General features: G+C 34.0%; 2 protein-coding genes across 3 annotated transcripts in view; one reads left to right on the top strand and one right to left on the bottom strand.

The window, feature by feature from the left end:
- mdh2 (malate dehydrogenase 2, NAD (mitochondrial)) overlaps positions 1–24527 on the bottom strand; it is a 172983-nt gene that overhangs the window by 51797 nt on the left and 96659 nt on the right. The window lies entirely within an intron of this gene.
- c2cd2 (C2 calcium dependent domain containing 2) overlaps positions 1–24527 on the top strand; it is a 41490-nt gene that overhangs the window by 2487 nt on the left and 14476 nt on the right. For both annotated transcript variants that reach the window (XM_009305499.5, XM_009305500.5), the window contains exons 3-12: positions 71–190; positions 8573–8674; positions 8834–8950; positions 12079–12196; positions 13409–13517; positions 15004–15068; positions 15479–15594; positions 21885–22041; positions 22205–22309; positions 22427–22554. In XM_009305499.5, the coding sequence (XP_009303774.1) occupies positions 71–190; positions 8573–8674; positions 8834–8950; positions 12079–12196; positions 13409–13517; positions 15004–15068; positions 15479–15594; positions 21885–22041; positions 22205–22309; positions 22427–22554 (1137 nt within the window). The remainder of the gene's footprint in view (positions 1–70; positions 191–8572; positions 8675–8833; positions 8951–12078; positions 12197–13408; positions 13518–15003; positions 15069–15478; positions 15595–21884; positions 22042–22204; positions 22310–22426; positions 22555–24527) is intronic.

The raw sequence follows: 24527 nt of genomic DNA, 5'->3' as shown, positions 1-24527 counted from the left end.
ATATATATATATATATATATATATATATATATATATATATATATTTATTTATTTATTATTTTTTTTCCAGAATGTTCTGTGTCAAGTGGTTGGAAACAAGCTGCAGTTTTCCCTCAGCGCTTTCCCGAGCTCGACGACTTCACAAACCCCCTTGAGATACAGTGTCAAAATTTCTCCACTTCATCTGCAGGTAAACACTGGCCTATGTTTATTCTGCTCTTTAGTGTTACTTGAGTGTTCTTGGGTAAACGCAGAGCTACGGTGTATGTATAACCAATTGTCAAACAAGACAGTCATTCTTTGAACGCTTCCAGGAATATTGGCATTAGTGAGGCGGATGATCCAGTTTCTTTTTTTTCTCTTGGAGTAGACAAGCATGTCCTATTGTGTTATTCTCGGAAAAGTTTGTCCCGTGGTTTGTCATCAAAGTAAATAGTTATTGTAGTCACATGGGCATAAAACAACACTACGCGCATTTGTACTGTACTTTCAGTTTGAATGGAAATGAATCTTGTGAGGAAATTAAATGTAATCTAATGCAACTAATAAAGATCCAGTATGAATAGAGATTTAATAAAAGTGTTTTTTTTTGTAGATATTATGTATAAATTTTTGTCTATTTATTCCTATTTCAAATGTGGCTTTATCTTTAAAGGTTTAGATTCAATATAAAAGCTGTGTATTTTCTGAGCCTACTGATTAGATGTGGTTATAATTGATTAATTCATTAATCATTCAATTAATTATATTAATCAATTATTAAAATGCTGCTATACAGGAAATTATATTTCGGTTTAATTTTTAGCTTCATTTCCTTGTTGGCATGTAGTCATTTTAAATTTTTTATCTAATTTATACAGTTACTATAGTTCATATTTATGTATTTTTTTCATAAAATTTTTGTCAGATTTATTTTAATTGATGAAACTAAAAATGTAATCTAATTTCAGCAAACATAAACAACAATGCCCATATGTTTAAAGTTATATAAGGCTTATAAGAATGTGAAATAAATGCATTTGCCCTTGCATAAGATGTCCTATGTGCTCATAAGAGATCTGACACTTCATGCACCATCCCAAATGCTTTTGATTTATAGGGCGTGACTCACTCTGCTATTTTATTCGCCACGGGAATCAGATTAAGTGCCTCGGTTGTGAGCGCTGGCTCAATGTCCTGCCTTTATTTTAATCACCGTTAATATGCTTCTGAAATGTGCACGTGTATTTTTACTGGGACATCCTGACCGGAATTATTCATGGAAAAAGCTTATACCTCTTGGACGGAGAGTTAATTTAAAAAAAAAACTAACCTTGGAAGTCATTTCAATGTTCAGAGCTGCAGTTTATTCTGCTCCGCAGTGAAGTTGACAATGCATTGTGTTTAAGAGCTCACACAGGCTTTGCTCAATTGAATTACAGCTATTTTTAAACCAATAAGTTGCTCGACGACTCATTGTAGTGCAGCTCCTGTTTTAGCCTGTACGTGCATTGAGTGGATAAATGCATTTAACCTGTCGGGGAAACCTCACATTTTCAGATTTCAGTATTCTGTTAGAGGGCTGTTTCATTCATGTAGATGTGTTAGCAATATTTTTTTTTTTTTTTTTTTTTTTACAAATTTTTATATAATTAGATAAAGATTATTTAAAAAAGAGAGTTGTCCCAACTAATATGTACAGTTCGAAAAGTCAACAATGCACATTCATTCATTCAGTAATTTTTTCTTTTCGGCTTAGTCCCTTTATTAATATGGGGTCACAACAGCGGAATGAACCGCCAACTTATCCAGCATATGTTTTTTTACATAGCGGATACCCTTCCAACTGCAACCCATCTCTGGGGAAACATCCTTACACACTCATACACTACGGACAATTCAGCCTACCCAATTCACCTGCACCGCATGTCTTTGGACTGTGGGGAAAACCGGAGCACCCAGGGGAAACCCATGCGAATGCAGGAAGAACATGCAAACTCCACACTGAAACGCCAACTGACCCAGCCGAGGCTCGAACCTGATTAGAATGATTCTAGAGAGTATTAAATCATTTGCATAAAAAAACACCAAATTTGAAGCATTGAAAAATACTTCAGAGCAAAGATGCAAATGAAACAACCAGTGCTTTACTGTCCTAATAGTAAACAGTCACAGATATTGAAAAGGAAAATGTCAAGTAACACTGTTGTCTTCATCATATTAATAATTCGATAAAATGAACATTTATAAAAGTTATACATTTTAAATTATGCTGTTTCTTTTGCCATGATGCTATAAGCTCCTATGAATTCTCTTACAGTCCTTTAAAACATGCAAATTAAACTTCTTCTTTTTTTGTTAATCTATAATACCAACTCAACATTGCTCATTCTGCAATGTAACTACAGTCAAAGTCCTTAAAACACATGCAAATTACACTTGTTTGACTCTGTTATGGTTACAACTCCTGCTCAACTTTAATTCCAGCTCAACATGGCACATTCTGTGATGTAACTACAGCCAAAGTCCTTAAAAACACGAGCAATTCCAAGCATATGTCATTTAATGTACAAAACATGTTATATTTTTCTATGCCATATTTCTGTGGTTAGTTACTCTGGAAAATATAAATAGATCTTTTGATATAATGTTAACATATATTTTCTTTGTCAATTTATATGTTGAGTTTTTACTAGGGATGCACCGATATGGATTTTTTTGGCCAATACTGCTAACTCTTTAGGCTTAGAGGACGATAGCCGATATATATAGGCCGATAATTATTCATCTTTCGAAATTTTATATTTTTATACAGCAAACTTCATAAAAGATTGAACTGCTCTTATGAACTGAATAGTCTATACTCAAAGCAAAAAAGCTATCATTTCAAAATTGTAAGGTGATTATATAGACCTATATTCATGATTTCACATAAATCATCAGCATGCAAAAAATAAATCATTTCCTTTTCTTCATAGCAAATTAACATGCCACTTGACTGTTGCATAAAAATAATAGGTTAAATAACAGAATGGGATTTAATCAACAAGCAGGTTAAATATATTTTAAACAAAATAGAAATGAAAGAGCTAAGGACTGAAACCAGCTCAAATGTTCTTGATTACTGCAAATGTCACATCCATAATGCTGGAATTGCTCACATGCAAATTACACTTGTTTTACTCTGTTATACTTACAACTCCTGCTCAACTTAAATACCAACTCAGCATTGCACCTTCTGCGATGTGACTATTGCAAATCCGCACATGCTGAAATGATATATAGTGCAGCCCTGATATATATACTTTATGATCGTTATTGTTTACATTTTTTCCACTTATTTAAATGTCCTTCTATGTTCTTGTGTTGTTATGTATATATGCATGGATGTATTACTTGTGTGGTTGCGCACACTTGGCGAACAAAGCTCATTCTGATTCTGATATTGCGAAAACACATACATGATTTTAATATTTAAAGATACCTCTAATGAAATGTAATGTATATATGCTTTCATTATGTCTGTGTACGTATTTTATGTAGTATTTCTCATTCTTTGCCAGATACTCCATTTGACACTTTTAGGTACATTCAGTTTTTTACTACTTCCGCAATGTCAGTTTATTTTCAGTTTTAGTTCAGTCATCCATTAGGAATTTTGAGTGGGATTGCACATTGTGAAGTTTAACTTTAATAGACTGAAAGTTTTTCATTTGCTTGTTTGCTTTGTTTTTAAGGCCCATGACTGTGAGAATTGAAGTGTATTTTAACCATTAGTGTATAGTGTATAAATTATAACATTTTAACAAAGATTGTTTATTATTATAATACAATTAAAACTATGCAGTGTTATTTATTTACATTCGATTATTTAATTTCTGTACCTGTACCTGACTCATTCCAGAAAATCATAACACACTGTTTGTTTGATTTCTGCAGATTATCTGTCCTAAAATAACATCCCGATTTATGTAAAAGGATGCTTGCTTTCCAAATTGAGCTATTTAAATTATTGGGTAAAATTCTATTTATATATATATATATATATATATATATATATATATATATATATATATATATATATATATATATAAACACACATACACATGCCATTGCAATGTCAGTTGTTTTTCCAATATCATGCATCCCTAATATACACTATGTAATTTAAAGTCTGATGCATCCTTTAATTAATTCCAAAATTTTTTAAGATTTATGAATTTCAAATTTTTCAAACCTTATTTAAAATACTGTCATGTTTAAAGGTGATTGCATTCACATTCTGTCCTTCGTTTCTGGAGGAACCCAGGTGGCTGCAGAATTATTTTCTAGCCATTTCTCTTGCTGGTCAAGGCTGGTTACTGGAAAACTCCCGGCGGTGGGTTTTGTATAACAATATATTTGGGGCTTTTGTTTCTGTACCAGAGGTCAGTGCACTCTAGAGCCCACAGCCTTATATGAGGTGGTGAAATAACTCTTTTATTGTGACTCCATGGGGTCTAACTTTTGGCATGGTTTACAAGTACTGTAAGCAAATATCTTTGCAGGCTCAGACTGAAGTCGATCGATTGAAGCATTTGCTTTGTATAAAAATTGCATTGTAAGTTATTAGCAACTAGTTTATTAGTTAGTTTATTTAGAAATGCACTTAAAAGCATTGTATCTGACAGGAATTTGGCTTCCTGTCATTTTTTTTCCTACTCATTTTTCCTGAGTTGGTTCTCCAGAAATGTAAAGCTGTCGTGCTTGGACATGACAGCCCATTCCTCCGTGTGCAGTGGGCCCTGCGGCTCAATGAGCTGTTGTGAATATGAGAATGCTCTGGACCCTTTGTTTATTGTGAGTTTGAAGTAGGCAGTGTGCGTTATGTTCCGCTGTTTGGCCGCTGTTCATTTCTGCCTTGCTGATTTGAAGCAGGAGCATTTGTTGTTTAGTTAATAGCTGATTAAGTTAACTGATCTGTCAGCTGTTTGTTTTAGTTGGTCATTCAAACACTGTTTTTCTGAAATTGATTGTATACAGATACATGTTGTGAGCATATAATAGTTGAATTATATATTGCGGGCTGATAAGGGTAAATTATTGTACTCTGTTAATAAATAGTTTGTCTTTTTGTTGCTGTTAATGAAATGTACTGGACGTTTATGTCTAAAGCTTTATATGTATACATGTACAGTTAAAGTCAGAATTATTAGCCCCTGAATTATTCGCCCCATGTTTATTTTTTCCCCTGTTTTGTTTAACAGAGATCAGATTTTTTCGACGCATTTCTAAACATAATAGTCTTAATAATTCATTTCTAATAACTGATTTATTTTATCTTTGCTATGATGACAGTAAAGATTATTTTGCTAAATAATTTTCAAGACACTTCTATAGAGCTTAAAGTGACATTTAAAGGCTTAACTTGGTTAATTAGGTTAACTAGGCAAGTTAGGGTAATTAGGCAAGTTTTGGTATAACGATGGTTTGTTCTGTAGACTATCGGAAAAAAAATAGCCTGAAGGGGCTAATCATTTTGTCCTTAAAATGGTGTTTAAAAAAATTAAAAACTTCTTTTAATCTAGTCGAAGTAAAACAAATAAGACTTTCTCCAGAAGAAAAAATATTATCAGACATATTGTGAACATTTCCTTGCTCTGTTAAACATCATTTGGGAAATATTTAAAAAAAGAGAAAAAAAATTAAAGAGGGGGCCAATAATTCTGACTTTAACTGTATATTTTATTATTATTATTTTTATAATTTTTTATGGTGTCATAATGGTCTTATAAATGTTAAAAATATATATGAAAATCCCATAAACTAATACTATTATCCACCAGGCATGCATGATATTAATCGAACAGTAAAGTTTTTTCAGATAAATTCTGTTCTTTTGAGATTTTATGGTTTCCCCTTATATACAAAGCAAAATTACTGCTTTTAACATTAGTCATAAAAAATGTCTATTGAGGTAAATTACATATTGAAATGTTTTTTGAAATATTGTGTGATACTGAGGATGTTTACATGGACACCAATAATCCCATTTTAAAACATTAAGTCAAAAAATAAAAACTAACACGTGGAGTTTGCCGATTTTAGTCACATTATTGAAGTACAGCACAGACATCTAAACGCTTTATTCAAACTATAACCATCGTGTAGGATTTTCGCCGCATTTTGCAACTGAATAGTCTATACACGCACAGCTGTTTGACACTATTCTCTGCACCTACAAACTCAGTGAAGGACCACAGACACCTGCATCAAGAAATGCTGAGGGTTTTTTATTCCATACGGCATGAGTATTAAATTCCACTCCTTAAAAATAGGCTTAAAACTACACTCTTCCAGCAGTTCAAACTTGCATCTAATATCTCGTTTGTCACGGGGGCATACATGAAATGTTTCTGAATGAAAGTGAAACTGCCAAACTGCAGTTAAAGTTGACAAATTAAAAATGAAAAACCTAAAATTACATAAAAATCCAGAGAAAATGTGCATATAGTGGTAACGCAATGATGTTAATCGAATTATGTAAAATGGAATCATGAAGGCAATATTTAAAAAGCAACTCATGTAAACACCTCAATCTTAATATTGTCTTATTCAGATTAAGGCAAATAATTTAATTACGGATGTTCATGTAAACATAGTCACTGAAAACTGAAGTAATTATTCTAAAAACACAGCTTTTCCATTAAAGAAATAAATTAAATGTAAAAATCTTATAAAAAATTATTTCAAAGTAATTGTTTCACAACATCAAGGGGGTACATTATAAATGGGTCACTTTGTATTTTTGTACCTTTATGTAACATCACACAAAAGCTGAAAATTATAATAAAAATATTAGGCGACGCAGTGGCGCAGTGGGTAGTACGTTCGCCTCACAGCAAGAAGGTCGCTAGTTCGAGCTGGGTCAGTTGGGATTTCTGTGTGGAGTTTGTATGATCTCTTCGTGTTCACGTGGGTTTCCATTGAGTGCTCCGGCTACCCGCACAAGTCCAAAGACACAGTACAGGTGAATTGGGTATGCTAAAATTGACCGTACCGTATTAGTGTTTGTGTGAATGAAAGTGTATGGATGTTTCCCAGTGATGGGTTGTGGCTGCAAAGGCATCTGCTGCGTAAAACATATGCAGTCATTCTGCTGTGTCGACCGCAGATTAATAAAGGGACTAAGCCAAAAATAAAATGAATGAATGAATGAATAAAAATAATAAACACAAAAAAAATCATGTTTTAATTAGTGCTGGGCAAAGATTAATCGCATCCAAAATAAAAGTTTGTTTTAATGTAATATATGTGTGATTTTTGTATATATTTATTATGTACTTGTGATTCACGCACATACATTAAAACAAAACTGTACATAAGTTTGTTACTTAGATATTTAATTTTATATGTATCATATAATATACATATATATTTTACAAATTGTATCATATACATATGTATTTTATATTAAAATATAAGTAAAGTTGACGCCAATGGTTTAGTGCAGTGGTTCTTAAACTTTTTTCATCAAGTACCACCTCAATAAAAAATTGTCTCTCCAAGTACCACCAAAATGAGCAGTATTGAAATACAGTAGCGTAGTAGGCCCAGTAAAGCAGCTACAACTCTGCAAGGTAAAAAAAATAGTGGCAGATTACCTCAGAAATATAGGCTATATGTCATATATGGCATATTATATACATCATTTTGATACATTTTGAAATGTGTATAGCATCTACATGACATATTTCATTCCTCCGCGTACCACTAGAAGGAAGCCTGCGTACCACTAGTGGTACACGTACCACAGTTTGAGAACCACTGGTTCAGTGGTTAGTGCGTGTTTTAAGTGTCTGATGGCCGTGCTTGGGACTTATTCAATGCTGTCACCATGCTGCTGTCATGTCCAGCTGTTGTTTTTGTCGTGAGAGTAACATTATATATATATATTAGCAGTATATATCATACTATATTATATATACTATATCATACTATATTATATATACTATATTAGTATACAAGTAAACACAAATGTATATTGTCAAAACACACTTTTTTTTGTTGTTGTTAGATGTGATTTATGGCATATATTTTCTACCCAGCACTAGTTTTAATGTTAGCTATGGTAATGTAAATTATGGTTTATATTTGATGACACTTTAAAAGTAATAACACAATGCACAATGGAGGCCCTGCATTAAATATTCTCTACATTTTAGGCTTTAGATTTTTCATCCTAACATAAAGTGAATCTTCCAATGTAAGTTACGTGTTTTCTATCAAGTTGTTAGAGAGGCTGACTGTAGAATTGGTAACTTGGTAACCAACAGTAAGCAAGGCAAACATAATGAAGTCAGCTGATTACTCTCACGAGTGTATGTTCACTACATTAGTTTAATCAGCAAATGCATTTCCAACTTCCATTATATGCATTAACTCTTTTTTTGCACAAGCCCAAAACCTCCACAAGGAAACATAAGCACTTTTTTGAGTTTTTATTGAAAATCTGATATTCTATCATTTGTTTTTCATTACTTCAAAATGTGCATTAACGCAGAGTGATGGAAACCCCAGCTTATATTTATAAGTAATGTTTTTGTTTCCACAGCTGGCCCTACAGATGAAAGAGGTGAACGGGGAGGTGGAGATTTCCTGGCGGGTGCTTCACCTGGACTCTGTAGATCTGCAGCTGATGCCAAGCTTTGCACAGGTATAATCACACATCAGGTCACCCGAGAAAGAAACAATCACATGATTAAACATAATTCTCATTGCACAGTGCGTCAATTGTAAATCTCACCTGGTTTTGAGAGCTGACTCTTGCTTATTTTTCCCAGAAAGCACATGACTTTGTGTTTGTGTGTCTCAGGGAGATTGTCAGAGTCTAAGTGATGCTGCTGTGACCGACAGGCTCAGACAGGTCTTGAACGGAGCTCAAGCATCTGTAAGTTTGAGCAGCCGGCCCGCAGAATCTGCGGAAGTCAAGGTACAAGCCTGCACATCACTCATTAAACATTGAACATGGGAACAACACTGAAATAGCACTTTACGTGTTCGCTCAAGCCAAAATGAAAATTTGCATCTTTTACGAGACCTCAGGGCCTTCTAAGTTCATAAGAAGTTTACTTTTACAGCGCAAATGATTAAAAACATAAAGGCACAACACTTTAGGTGAAAAAGAAAATAACATAAAATTAACTGTTATAATACTTGCCCACTTTATTGATTAATAATAAGAAATAATTACATAATTACAATGCTGTTGATAATAATAAGAACAAGGGCTGCACGCTTTTGGCTAAAATGAGAATCACGTAATTCAAATGAGAATTTTTTTTTTGCTTAAAATCAAGTTCACGATTTTCTCACGACTCTGTAATGTAAAATAAAGGTTAATTTGAGAAGGCTGTTTTTGTTAATGTCAAAGATATGGTAAAACAACAATAATAATATTAGGCCTTTGTGTAGGTCTACTGTTGGTTAATGCTAAATTTTCTTTAGGCTTGGGATGGTGGTCTTAAACAGACTTTAAATACGTCCTTGTTGTTAATGCACAGTGACAATATCAGGATGCAACTATTCATAATGCTAAAGCTGAATTATTATATGTTTGAGACATGCTTATCATTTGTCATTGACCACATTTTTAGACCGTTTTTTTTCCGCAAGTAAAAATAGACATTTGTCATTATCATATGCCCTATTGCATTATATTTTACATTATATAGGCTAGAGTAGTTATACTGACCCTGTAAATATTTATTCTCATGTACAACACTTTGTGTTCACTATGAAACATTTCAAATGCTGGCAGGAGGAAAATGTGATCGTTTAAATTGTGCGTGCGTGCGTGCGTGCGTACGTGGGCATAGATTAATTTTTTCAATCTAGTTTCATCTCGGAATTAATCTAGATTAAAATGGCTTATTAAATTAAATTAGATTAAAATTGGAATTTTACCGAAGGCATTCAGAATATGTGTGCTACCCAAATAATAAGTCTTTGAGAGTGGGTTTCTCAAGCCAGGTGGCGCATTAGACCAGGGGCTCATCTCCTCATTTCCAAACTGCTTGAGAAACTGTTCTACTATGATAATTGGTGATGAAAATAAATGATGTTTAATAAGATTTACTTGTGTTTACTACCTGTTTATTCAGTTAAACATGAATTTTGAACCGTTTTGTAGGCCTACATAAGCTCCAAACAGCAACATTTTTTTATTTATTTTTTTGATGAACTTAATCCGACTAAAGTCATAACTGAACTAAACAGAAATAGAATTAAGACATGTGGAGTATGCATATTTTAGTGGCATTATTGAAGTAAACACCACGATCAGTAAGCACCGTCATCTAGGACTTTTCGTCATATTCTCCATCAAGATCCACACACGTCGCTCGGCTGTCAGTAAAGGGCCACACACACACACACACACACACACATCGTAAAATGCAGAAGTTTTTTTTCTTTCTATTTGGCGTACGTTATTAAATACCATATTACTCTCACCAGCCCTTACTCTTTATTTGCATCTAATACCCGTTTATCAAGGGGGCATGAATAAAATGTTCATAAGTTAAGGTGAAACTGCCGAACTGCAGTTAAAGTCAGGCATCCTGCTGATTTTATTCAGAAGGGCACTTTTTTTGTCAGACGGCTCACCGGTCAGGTATACATCCGTGCTAAAATATCAAGGTGAAAGTCATCATAGCTTGCGTAGAACAGACAGAGCTCCCAAACCAAGTTTGGTAATAGATTAACAGCGTTTTTGTTTTTTTTTTGTTTTTTTATCATGCAATAAGAGACTTGCATTAACGCAGCACGTTAAAGCCGATAACGGCCCACAACTATTATATATGAAAGTCCTGGAAAAGTTATGGAAAAGTCATTGAATTTTACAAGTAAACGTGTATGAACCCTGAAAAAATCATGGGTCTCCTCACGGTTGTGTCTCATTTTGTGAGCCAACTGACAGTTGTTCGCTCTCTCTTTTTCCCCTGCTCTGTGTTATTTTTACCTGACAACAACTAGAACATGCACCAAAACACTAGCAAACAATACAGCAATTATACAGCACCATCAGAAGAATCTCAGCCAGAACGATGAAATAAGAAACCAAATAAAATAATGTAAAAAGGAAAGAAAAAAAAAAAAACAAAATTAAAAAAAATTACAGATACATTGTTAACATATACATCTTAAGGCTGATTTATACTTATGCGTTAAACGCCGGCGTATGCTACGGCGCTGACGCATAGCCCTTCGCTGTGGCCGTCGGCGTCGCTGACGTGCACCTCTCAAAAATTGTAACTACACATCGCAACAACGCGTAGCGCAAGCTCTGTGATTGGTCGGCTTGGTAGCGCTGACGAGTCTGGGCGGGACAGAGAGCCGCGCGAATGGCACGAGCTGGACACGAGCACAATGCAGCGATTGTTTACAACTGTGGAGTCCCGTGAAGGAGCTCCGGATGGAAAGTTTTTGTTTTGTGTTTAGATCCTAGTTAAATTTGTTACACGTCCGCTAGTTACTGCCTCAAAATGAGCGAGTTTGAGCCACTTGTACATCCAGAAAGTGTTCAGGAAAAGCAAAACAGCAGAGAAGAAACTCTACACAGGAACATTTACACCTCACTGCCCACTAGCGTTTCGGAAGTGTTAATGCAGACCAACAGAGACAGAGCGCAGAAGTATAAATGCACAGCTACGCGCGTTGCATGCGCCGTGGGTCACGCCGGTCACTTGATGCAGAAGTATAAACCAGGCTTAAGGATCAATCTAAATATCTTCATTTGTGTTCTGAAGATGAAGTATTATGGATATGGGGATTTTTCTTTTTGGGTTGCACATACTTTTTCAGTCCTCTATAAAAAGGTTCATATCGTTTATAATTTTGATCACATAAGCTAATAAACCTTTTGTTAAACAGTTATGCTTGTCCTCAGGTACAAGCATAACTTGATCAAATTACAATAATGTAATTTGATCAATTCATAATATTCTGAGCATTGCATAACTTAGGAATTTGCACAGAATGGAGAGAAAAACATAGAAGAGGATGTTGCTGTTGATGCTATGAGTGATAATGTTTTATTTCCTCTGTCCTCTTTAACAGGAAGTAAGGAACAAGACCTTACAGGCGACCTCCCCGCCAAAGCCCCCACGAGCTCATGAATGGAAACTGTTAGTGAAGAATATCCGGGTCACATTCACACAGGAGGATGGTGCTGCAGGTCAGTGGCCATAAGAGGAGCGCAGACAGTTTTAATACTGTAAAACTAAATTCTCTCTCTCTCTCTCTCTTTTTTTTTTGAATGTTTACATTCATGTGCATTTAAATAAGTTAAAAGATTATTATATCATATTATAAATTAATATTATTTGATATTATTATTAATTTATTATATAATTCTATTTGTTTAGTTGTTTATATTTGCATTTCAACAAAACTTCTATGGTTAGCTGCTTTTACACAATCTACATTGTAAACGTGCTATAAAAATATAGAATAATAAAGATATGGAAAATAAAGATATGAAAAATATATGGAAATGAATGAATATATATGAATATATATATATATATATATATATATATATATATATATATATATATATATATATATATATATATATATATATATATATATATATATATATATATATATATATATATATATATATATATGTATGTCAAAATTACAAATGCTGAAAGCATGCTGTATAAAATGCTGTCAATTTACAGGGTATCAGTGGGGTCTTAAAAAGTCTTAAATTTCTTAAATAACTAAATTTTAGGCCTTAAAAGTCTTTTTTTTTTGTCCATGTTTTTAAATGTTGTGTTGTTGGTCATAAATCTTTTTTTTAATATAGCTGCTCAATCTGGCCATTAACGCCCAAGCAATCACCAAGAATCCCAATCTCAATTAAACTTTTTAATTATTGAATAATTGGTTGCATTACATAGATTGCATTCTTAAAACCCTGCATGTCTCATTGTCTATGAGATGGACCTAATATACACCACAGGCCTCAGCTAATGCTTTTATATTGCTTGTATGCAAGAAATCAAGCCAATTATTTTGGATGACATTTTATTGCGGTCACAAAGTGCTGTGGCTACACTTCCCAAAAAGCACCACCCCCAGTGACTTATTAAGTTAACCGCCTGTGTTTCCCTCAATCAGGATGTCCCTTCTGTTCGGAAATCATTTCCGGAAGCGCTCTAATAGTCCAACTGCTCTCCAAGCCAAGTAAAGCACTTAACGGAGACAACCAGTATCTTATCCGTTTTATGCATAATTCATTTTGGCAGGGAGCGTTTTGTGCATTAGTCAGTTATTTAGCGCAAGCACTTCTCTAGATCTGTTCTTTTTGTGTCTGGGCTGAAAAAAAAGTACTTTAGCAAAGTGTGCTTTTTCAAGGGTGTTTCTGTTTTGGTTTCAGGCGGCATGAATCCTCAATGTATCCTCCAGCTGGATGATCCGCCTCAGAAAATCAACAGTTCAGTGTTGAGTAACAAAAGCAACCCGACGTGGGACCAGCCCTTCATATTGTGAGTTCTGGTCCAACCTGTCCATCTGACCTTGTGTTCATATCATTTAAATGCAGCTTGACATATTGAAGCTTTTTTGGTCACTTTTAGAGGAAATGTACAATATAGGACAGTATAGGATATGTAATTAATGGGAGAGATTGGGGTGATAGAGAAATATATGGGGCAGTAACAATCATATTCGGATATATATCAGATAAGATATTAATATACCTTTTATATTGATATTAATCATTTTTCTAGAAATAGGACAGGAAATGTCTTGGAGAAAAGGGGCGACATGGAAAATCTTGGGAAAAATAACTTATTTACTGGGAAACCTGTTTGGAAACAACTGATTTAGCTTTTTATATATATATATATATATATATATATATATATATATATATATATATATATATATATATATATATATATATATATATATATATATATTTATACTTTTTATCTTGTATTTATTTATTTTTTATTTTATTTATTTATTTCTATTTTATAACCAAGTACAGTTTAGATTGAATAGAAAATTACTGGAAGATAATTAAATGGCTGGGAAGTGTTTCGGTCAAACTAACCTGTTTAAAAACAGTTGCAATGAATCTAGATTCTATAATAAAACTAATCTTTTTATTTTTATCGTATTTGTTTTTTATAGTAAGGTACTGTAGTAATAAACCAGGAAATTATTGAAAGAGCAGGAGATGATGGGGAAATGTTGGCCTGGAAACATATAAAAAACTAATACATTAAAATTATCACAAAATTAATATTTTTCTTCTATTGGAAAAAAACAGAAGCAATTGGATGGCCAAATAAAGTAAAGGGGCAACAACAAAAATGTTTGGCTCAAAATAACTAATTGGCATTCCTTATGTGATTAAAAAAATACAATGATTTGGCACTATTATTATTAACAATAATAATAATAATAATAATAATTATTATTATTATTTATATTTTTTCACAATTTTTTTAAATTATAGTAACAATACGAATTTACTAAAAGAGAATTGGATGATTGGGAAATGTTTGGACCGCACAACCTATTTGGCTGCAATGCATGTTTGAAAACACAGTTAATTAATCCATCCATAAATTAAATAATTAACAATTAATGTAGCATTAAATTAATCTTTCAGTTTAAACTTTTTAGCATTTTACTAGGAAAGTTTGGTAGCGAAATTACAAAAGAAGGAGAGAAGAGAGTTACTAGGAAATGTTTTTGTGTCATTAGCTATTGGTTTGGAAACGTCTTTGAAAACAATAACATTTGAGTTTTTAATATACTTAGTAATATTTATAATATTTAGTAATATCTTTATTATATAATTTTAATGTTAAAATACTTGGTCAACCCAAAATAAAACAAACTGCATTTTTTAGTGCATAATAAAACTGTATCTTGTCTTTTGTGGGACTTCTATGAAACATTTTGGTTTGGGAATGCAGAATGACTTCTTTTATCTCTTCTCTCTGTATGATTCTGCAGTGAGCTTAGCGGCCGGTCAAAGGAGCTGAACATCCAGGTCGTGGATAACGGCAAACCCGTGGAAAGTAAGTCCACATGACCAAAAATAAACCGGCTTAACGCCATATAAAAAACAGAAAAGTGATATCCATTAATCTGCGTCTCCGAAAGCTTGAAGGTCAGCTGTGAATTTTAATCTACTTTTGGTGATCTGTTTCTCTAATTCACATAACATCCTCAAAAAAGCTGGGAAAGTGGTAGGTCTGAAGAGCTAATAGACAGATACTGTGGGAACATCTTGAGTTGAACTCTGATTACAGACATGTGACCGCCTGTGTTACCTCATGCCGTTGGCCTTTCACCCTGATTTCTTAACAGGCCAGAGAAACTTCTGTTTGTCTGCGTATTCAGTGTCACTTTCGCCTGCCTTGACAAATATGTTGATTAAATGCATTACTTTGATTTGATCAAGAATCGCTCTCTGTTTTCCTCTTAGGTGGTTTGTTAGGGCAAGTTTCTGTGCCTTTTGATCTGGTGAGGAAACACCCTAAAGGTCAACAGACCTTTTCACTCAAGACCAAAGATCAAGTTACTGGATCAATAACTACTGAGGTAAAACATCTCCTAATGAATACTGTGTAAATACATGACATATTTAATCATTTTTATATATTTAACCCTCACAGACCTGTGTCACTCTAGTATTAGATCAGGGGTTTCCTAACTTTTCTACCCGCAACCCCCAAAATAACAATGCTAGTGACTCACGACCCCCCACATTCCTCGGAAGTGGTTATAAATATACAAATGTTGCACACACAACAATAGGCCTATATAAACACAAGCTATTGACAATACAAAAAAGTGCAACAGTCTTAATAACCATAGGCTATAATTTATATAGTCATATGTTAATTAGTTTAATTTAATATTAACTCCACCTAATGAGAGACTGGTAGGCACAATGTTTTCAGCACATCTATTCTTGGTTTAAGTTTGGAGACCACCATTCAGAGATCATCCTCAATGTTCAGTTGTGGCCGGCATTTATTTTTAATGTGTTTGAGTGCCATAAAGGTGTCAGAAAGTTTAACCTGGTGCTATAAAATCAGTCTGCTGCAGCTGACGCTATTGCTGTGTTGTTAATCTTACGCAAACACACCAATCCTATGGGGAAAAAATTGAAAGGCTGATGGCTTTTTATTTGCATGTTGTTGATTTTTTTGTGTAACTTATCAACTGTTTTTATCTTCTGTGGGTTATGTAAAATATGTTAATTCTAATAGTTTAATAAAACTTATTTGACTTTTTGGAAATCACCAAGAATTTGGTGACGCTGTCATTGTCCTGCAACCCCACATAGGGTACCAAACCCCACTTTGGAAACCACTGTATTAAGTATATTGTCTATTAGATATCGACAATGTCTTGTTGGTTTATATTAAGTCACGTAAAACATCTGCAGAATTTATAAACGTGTATTTAATATGACTGTTATATTGAGTATTTAGTTACATTGAAGGGATTGTTGTAATCCTTTACGATGAGGTTGTATTACTTAATGTTAATTATTGGATTTGCTTACATGAACAAACACTGAACAATACATTACATCATTTACTCATATTTGTTAACATTAAAGTGCATTAACTAATGTTAACAAGCATGAATTTAGATTTTTAAAATATATTAGGTAATGTAGAACTATGAATAATTGATGCAAATAATAATTATTATTAATTGTTTAATTGTTGTAATTATTATTACAAATTGTTTGGGTGTATGGCCATACACAATAACTGCACTTAATAAATATACATAACTTATTTATTATTAGTTAATTTGAGAAAATACATTAACTAAAGAAACCTTATTGTAAAGTGTGACCGGCATAGTTGACCCCAAAATTCTGTTGTTCTGTTGAAAACACAAGACGATATATTGAAGAATGCTGGCAAACCAAATACTATAGAAGTCAATGGTTACAGTTTTTTTTTAGCATTCTTCAGTATGTTTTCTAAACAAAAAACTCAGACTGGTTTAAAACAAGTCAAGGGTGACGAACCCTGACAGAATTTTTATTTTAGAGCGAACTTTCCTTTTAATTGAATATTCAAATTAGGCGTTCATGTTAACGCTGCCTAAAGAAGCATAGACCATTTTGAGGGATGTAAACAAAAACAATGGTCCCAACGTATTTCCTGTTTTACATTTTTAATTTCTAAAACTTCCAAGAATTCGAAAAGAGCCATTTATTGATAAATAATGTTATGATAGCTGTTTTAACATTAAGTTATGACTAAATTGCCCCTGGTTACATATATGAAATAGTTTGGCAATGAGCAGGAAATGTACATGGGTCAATGACATCACCACATTGAAATGGTCTATAGAGTGCAGTTATATGCCTTTAAAATCTGAGATGTGGGGTCAGAAATACCCCCTAAGGGTTTTTGTGTCATTTGTATCATATGATATAGTTAGGCAATATCACACTAGCAGCCGGCGCAATATCAGACAAGGGCTGTTTTTGTTCAAACAGCACCGGAACATTAATGATAGTGAAGGAATGTTGTTCAGCAAATTGTTTTGGAACTGCAGTAAACAACCTGTAAATATATTTAAATAGCAGTTCAGATGGTCTAATGTAGTCTAAAAGTATGTTAGTAACTATAATAAGTTAAATCAGGTCATATTTCTTTCTTAAATCTGAAATCTTATTTCACCCACTTTATGTGTTTAATTTGCAATTAATTAAACATTTAAAAAGTTTTGGTCAGTGGAAAACTCTAGCATTAGTGCCGCCAAGAGTTGACTACAGCAATAACAACTAGATTATTAAAGTTTGTCGAGACAAACTTTGAGGCTGGCTTGTGAAAGCCTGTTGGTAATAGTTTATTTAGTTTAAACAGTTTTAAAAAGTATGGATAGATAGATAGATAGATAGATAGATAGATAGATAGATAGATAGATAGATAGATAGATAGATAGATAGATAGATAGATAGATAGATAGATAGATAGATAGATAGATAGATAGATGGATGGATGGATGGATGGATGGATGGATGGATGGATGGATGGATGGATAGATAGATAGATATTAAGCATTTCCAGAATGTTAAAGTACTTAGCTAATCATTATTAGCATGTTGCTATAACACTACAGCATGACGATATCAATCTGGGCCTCTATAATGGCAGTCTATGAGACAGTTGCTAGGGTGCAGTATCTGGTTGTTAGGGAGTGGCTAGAAAGTTAAAAGCTCGTCAGTTATTCGTAGTTTGGTTGTCTGAGTTAAATGAGCTCAGCCATTAGTCTGTAGGACAGTCTGATGCAGAGTTATGAGCTCACAAAGTTTGATCCAATGTAAAGTCAATGACAGTCTTTTGAATGGAAGTCTATGGGACAGTTTCTAAAAAAGTGGTTACTAGGGTGTGGCCAGAAAGTTAAAAGCTCATCAGGTATTGGCAGTTAGGTAGTCTGAATTAAATGAGCCCAGTTAGAAGTCTGTGTGACTGTCTCATGCAGAGTTATGAGGTCACAAAGTCTGGTCCAATGTTAAGTCAATGGGATTTTTCTGACTGTCCCGGGACGTTTTTCAGAAAACCGAAAGTCGGATCAGTTGGAAAAGATATAGCACACCGAGTCAGACCAGTTTGAAGGTTTGGTGTGAGTTTGGTGGTCATAGCTCGAAAGCTCTAGGAGGACATGGGTTTTGTTTTTTAGTCTCAGAAGAAAAATAGGATAACAGTAGTCTGGCTTGCTACACAAGCCAGCCTAAATAATTCTTACAGTGACTAGATTCATATCTTGGAGAGGCAGCAGTTCAATAGCACTGACCAATCTAAAAATCATTCTATCATTTTTTTTTTCTCAAGGAGTGCCTCAAGGTTCTATCCTTATTCCGCTTTTTTTTTTAAACTGAATGCTTCCTCTGGATCAAGTCATCTGGCACAATGGTCTAAATTTCCACAGTTAAGCCGATGATGCACATATATTTTACTGTACATGCCACTGTTTTTCCCCTATCTTTTTTTTTTACATCTTGCTTAAATTATCTCAAAAGTATGGATGGAACAGAACTTCGAGTAGAGTCTCTGAGAAAACTGGATTTTTGCTAGTTTTGCTAATCCAAACCAGACTACTTCATTAGTTACAGCCATGTACCGTTATGGGGGGGTCAACTGTTTATTTATATTCTACATTTTAATGGTTAATATTTAAGATATAAAGCAGAGATCAGAGAAAGCTATTTCTTACTATTAAAGGTCTGACCCTCCATACATCTTGTTTTGATGTCCTTCAGGGAGGGATCAAGCGTTAATTAGAGGGGTCAATCCCCCCCAAACCCCCCTGTAACTCGCACCCCGGTTACAGCCCGTTGACTCTAGTCTACATTTTGAATCTCATATCAATCAGCTTGTCAAATCCTTTTTTTTTTACTTTCATAATAGTGACTGTCTATGACCTTCTTTTAATTCTGAAAACACTGAAACTGTTACTCATGTATTTATTATGTCATGGTTGGATTATTGTAACTCCTTGTTTTATGGCCTGCCAAATAGCGCTTGCAGCTCAGCCAAATTTTAGCTTTTCATGTTCCTACATTTAACAAAAAAACCCTGCCCATTACTACAGTTTTATAGCAATTACATTGGCTCCCAATGTTTTATTTATTGCATTCAGTTAATTCAAGGCCAGCAAACATATTCTACTGGACTATTCTTGCTTTTAATGACTACACAAGGCTTTTTTATTAAATAAACTAAAGTAGATATTCAGCAAAGTGTCACCAGGAAAAACTTTAGAATTTTAATCATGTATTACATTTAAAAATCTTATCTTATTTATGTTGCTTGTTGTTTTTAAATAGTATTTATACAAGTTAAATGTTTTAAAATATAAAGTTCTTTGATGCTGACGTGGCATTAAATAAAAATACATCACACCACATCATGCAAGGCCCGTCAAGGTTTAGCACCTTCCTACCTTTCAGATTGAATTCTCTCTGTTCTCTGTCATAGCTTGAACTTTGTGATCTAGCTTTGAAAATACACTTGCAGAAACTATTGTGGGTGGTTGAGCTTTCTGCATTTCTGCTGCCAGGATCTGGAATAAACTATCACCAAGGGTCCTTTCACTCCGCAACAAATCTTTTACATTTAACAAATGCAGAACATATTTTGACATTTACTATAAATAACGTTTATTTGAAATGTAAAGCTTAGACAAACATGTAAAGTAAAATTGAAACTATGCAAATACACACGTGTCTCTTACTCATAATCAAAATCTATGTATGCGTTGCACATGTTTTGCTTACTTGCCTTTAAAGGGATAGTTCACGCGAAAACTAAAATTCTGTTAACATTTACTCATCATTCCTTGACTTGTTGCAAACCAGATAAAATTGTTTTGAAAATTATGTTTTGAAGAATGTTGGAAACTTGTAATCATTGACTTCAATAATATTTGTTTTTTCCTAATATTGATGTCAATAGTTACAGGTTGCCAACATTCTTCAGAATATCTTCTTTTGTGGTCAATAGAACATTAAACTCCAGTTAGCAAAAAAACTATGATGACAGAATTTTACCTCCCCCTTTAAATGCTTTATATATGTTGCTTTGAAATAGTACGTTATTTCATCATTTAAAAAATGTGATTTATATTTCAGAAAATTAGGTAAGCCTAATACTATAGTTTATTTCATTTTCTTGTTGATTCCCTTGGCAAACTAAAAACAGCGAAAGTTTGTTTAATCCAAATAAGAAAAATGAAACCTGACATTTCAACAAATTATATGACGTGAATTCATTTGTAAATGAAAAATATAATGACCACTTTAAAAATAGATATGGAGACGTAGAATCGTCTTCTCAAGACGCACCCATATTTATTGAAAGGGGAAGAAAAATTAAATTGTGACTTGTGTGAGACGATTTCGACGATATATTACTTTAAAATAAAATATGTATTTTTAATGGATAGTAGCGGCACGGTGGCTCAGTGCTTAGCACGCTCTATTCACTGCAAGAAGATTGCTGGTTTGAGACCCAGCAGGGCCAGTTATCATTTCTGTGTGGAGTTTGCATGTTCTCCCCGTGTTCATGTGGGTTTCCTCCGGGTGCTCTGTTTTACTCCACATTCCAAAGACATGCACTACTATGTAAAACCCAAAAAGTTAAGGTAACTCAAACCATTTGAGGAAATTGATTGCAACAAACCATTGAGATTCAAAAACTAATCCTAATGAGTACTGTGAACGAATTGAAGCAATATGAGCACAGTAAAACCCAATAAATGAAGATAATTAAGAGAATGAACTCTTTACCTTCAACACAGAGTTCAAAACTCTTTTTACATGAGTAGAATTACTTTCAGTAAATTTTGACGTAACTACACTCATTTAATTTGATCAAGTTGACTGTTGGGTTTTACAGTGCACAGGTGAATTGAATAAGCTAAAATGGCCATAGCGTATGTGTGTGAATGTGAGATGGTTGTTTCCCAGTACTGGGTTGCAGCTGTAAAACATATGCTGTATAAGTTGGCGGTTCATTCCCCTTTGGTGACCCCTGATCAATCGAGGGACTAAACTGAAGGTGAATGAATGAATGAATGAATAATAGATATTAGAGAACTTTTTTTATTTATTTATGAAATATTTAAAGGGATATGTTTAAAAAAAAAGTGTTATCATTAATTAAATTAAAAGATTGTAAACGTTTCTTTTCAGTGTTGTTATTTGTACTTTATTCTACAATTAATGTTTATTAAGACACCGATATGATTGCATATTGTATATTTAGTATAGGTTTTGCTATATAGCCAATGTTGCTGATATGGCATTAAAACATAAAGAAACCTGACATTTCCTGTTCATTTTTTGAATGTAGTTCACCTATCTGGAGCCCAATGAGGTGCGTACCTGGCAGACACCCACCCCGGCCCCTACTAAAAGAGTGGAAATGGACCGCACTGTGATGCCCTGTGGCACTGTCGTCACCACTGTTACTGCCGTGAGGAGCAAACCAGGACGACCTTTACCACCCGGTACCTTTCATTACACCTCTGATTTTGACAGATGCAAAAATTCAATCTGAGTTTGTTGTTTTGAGTATTTGAACATCCTACAATCACGTCAATCTCCTAAACTGCTATATGAGACTCACTGAAATTATTTTTGTGTTTGTGTGTTTTTAAATCCCTCTTACAGAATCCAAATCGCCCTCTAAAAATAAGCTGGCAGAGAGAAGGGTGTCGGAGCAGCCGTCAATACTCGGTGCCAAAGTTAGTAAAGCTCTTTCATCGTCAGATACGGGTGAGTTTTTTTCAGCATCTATTTTAACGCTTGCTGACTCCACTTGCTAAATGCATTTCCTTTTATTTCCATTTTAATTAATTATTTTTAAATGCTGTGTTTCTCTTTTCTGCACAGAGTTATTGATTCTGAACGGGACAGATCCTGTAGCCGAGGCTGCTATCAGACAGCTGCACGAGTCTGCAAAACAGAAGCTCAAATCTCCCGTCAAAAAGAGCACCATTATCATCTCAGGAGTGTCCAAGGTGAAGATTAACACTAATGCATATTTAGTAGTGGTTTATGATGGTTAGTAGTTCCATATCAGTATTTTTGGGGTCCCTTGTTTTTTTTTTTTTTTTTGATGATTATTAACCCCTTAATGTTTTGATGCTTAAATTCACTTAAAAGGATGATTTTTTTTTTTTTTTTTTGAAGGAAAAGAATGTTTACACACCATACAACAGTAAACATTGCAGTTTCCTTCTCTCTGTCTTTGTTTTAACCCAAGACCTGAACATCCCAAGGCAGCTTAACACAGAAATTAGGGTCAAATACAATAATTACATGGTCTGGGGTCATGGATGTCGTAACATAATAGTGATGATGGGAAAAACAAATAACAGGGAGAAAAAAAAAAAATGCAGGATCAACTACATTAAATACAAAACACCATTAAGTGTATGCAAAGAGATGTACAGATTATTTAACAGCTAGTTAATTCTTTCAGATTTTAAAATATAATATAATAGATTCCCAGTACATATACACTTAAAAGGATGGTTAACCTGAAAGTGTTGAAAGTGGTTTCAAAGCTTTTTTTTCTGTTGAACACAAAAGAAGATGTTTTGAAGAATGTTGGATACCGATAGTTTGAGTAGAAGTTTGAGTAGAAAAAAGTAGAATGAAAAAATACTTTGGTCATCTAATGAGTCAAGTTTCCAACGCTCTTCAGAATATCTTTTTTTGATATCCTATAAATAGACTCTACTTCTATATAACTGAAGAAAACAAATCGAATCTTAAGTAAACAATGCTTTTTCTTTTCACTGTTTTTTTATTTTTTATTGTTTGCCCATAATATTAGATAACATTAACAGATTTGTGTCTGTTGAGCATCAGTTAAGACAATGTCAGCACCTCTCAGCTTTAGTTGTGGGAAAACTGGATAATTTTGAGCTTTTGTCAGCTGAATTCAGCTTCTGCGCTTAAAATAATTTTTGGGGCGGGATCAAAATGTGACGTAGCGCGAATCTGCTAGTGCAGTCATGACGCATCGGTTTCTCATTATTTTTCATAGCGGAGTTTTCTTACCCTATGCGAAGACCCTGCTTCTTAGTTATTCTTTTCGAAGGCAACCCAGACCTGCCAGGCTGTGAGACCCAATGACTGGATGAGACCGCGTCTGCGCAAAACACGGGTCGCATGTGTTTGTTTCCATCATCCATGGGGTTTGTTGCATATCTTTTCCTGCGTTGCTGTCAGGACTGATATACCAAAGCTGTTGGTTTGCAGCAAGTATTTTTGTCGGGAGAGTTGCATGAGATTTGGAGAATGGCAGACTTTCTATTATCAGTTGAGTTCATTACCATTCAGACACATCACCTATGTCCCTGCTGCTGTGTTCGCCTGTTTTTAAAATCCTCCAGTCCAGATTACCAGCAGGGCTAATGGTTGGAATAAATAGGGAAAGAGACCTGCTGCACTGCTATCCACTGTGTCTACATTCAGACCCGGGGATTGAGGAGGAGAGAGGTATAGTGTTTATACAAACACGATCATCTTTATGATGATATAACGAATTGTGGTTATGTTTATATGAAATGAATAACATATGTTGCAGGACATTAAATTACTGTTTATTGTTTTCCATTTTACCTTTGTAAACTATAAATTCATGGGTCTCCTCACGGACTGTCTTTCATTTTGTGAACAAACTGACAACAGTTGTTTGCTCCCCTCTTTTTCCCCTGCTCTGCCGGCCATATCCACTCCTCCCTCTGAACTCCATGCCCATCATGAAGCATTTTTAGAAAAATCCTGAGGTTAGACTTGAACTGAAAGAGGAGGGTTTCATGGCCCATTAATAGTGGCACATCACAAACTAATATTAGAGAGTGTATAGAAATGAAAGGGACAGGATGTAAAAATAAATAAAAATGCGAAAAACAAAATGACAAATCAAAAGAATGAACATAGTTTTGAAACCGTTTTCTCATAAGAAGGTAGTAGGATGGAT

Source organism: Danio rerio, chromosome 10 (assembly GCF_049306965.1).
Source record: "Danio rerio strain Tuebingen ecotype United States chromosome 10, GRCz12tu, whole genome shotgun sequence".
Classification (NCBI taxonomy): domain Eukaryota; kingdom Metazoa; phylum Chordata; class Actinopteri; order Cypriniformes; family Danionidae; genus Danio; species Danio rerio.
Note: the sequence above shows the minus strand (reverse complement) of the source record. Positions and strands in the feature narration are given on the sequence as shown.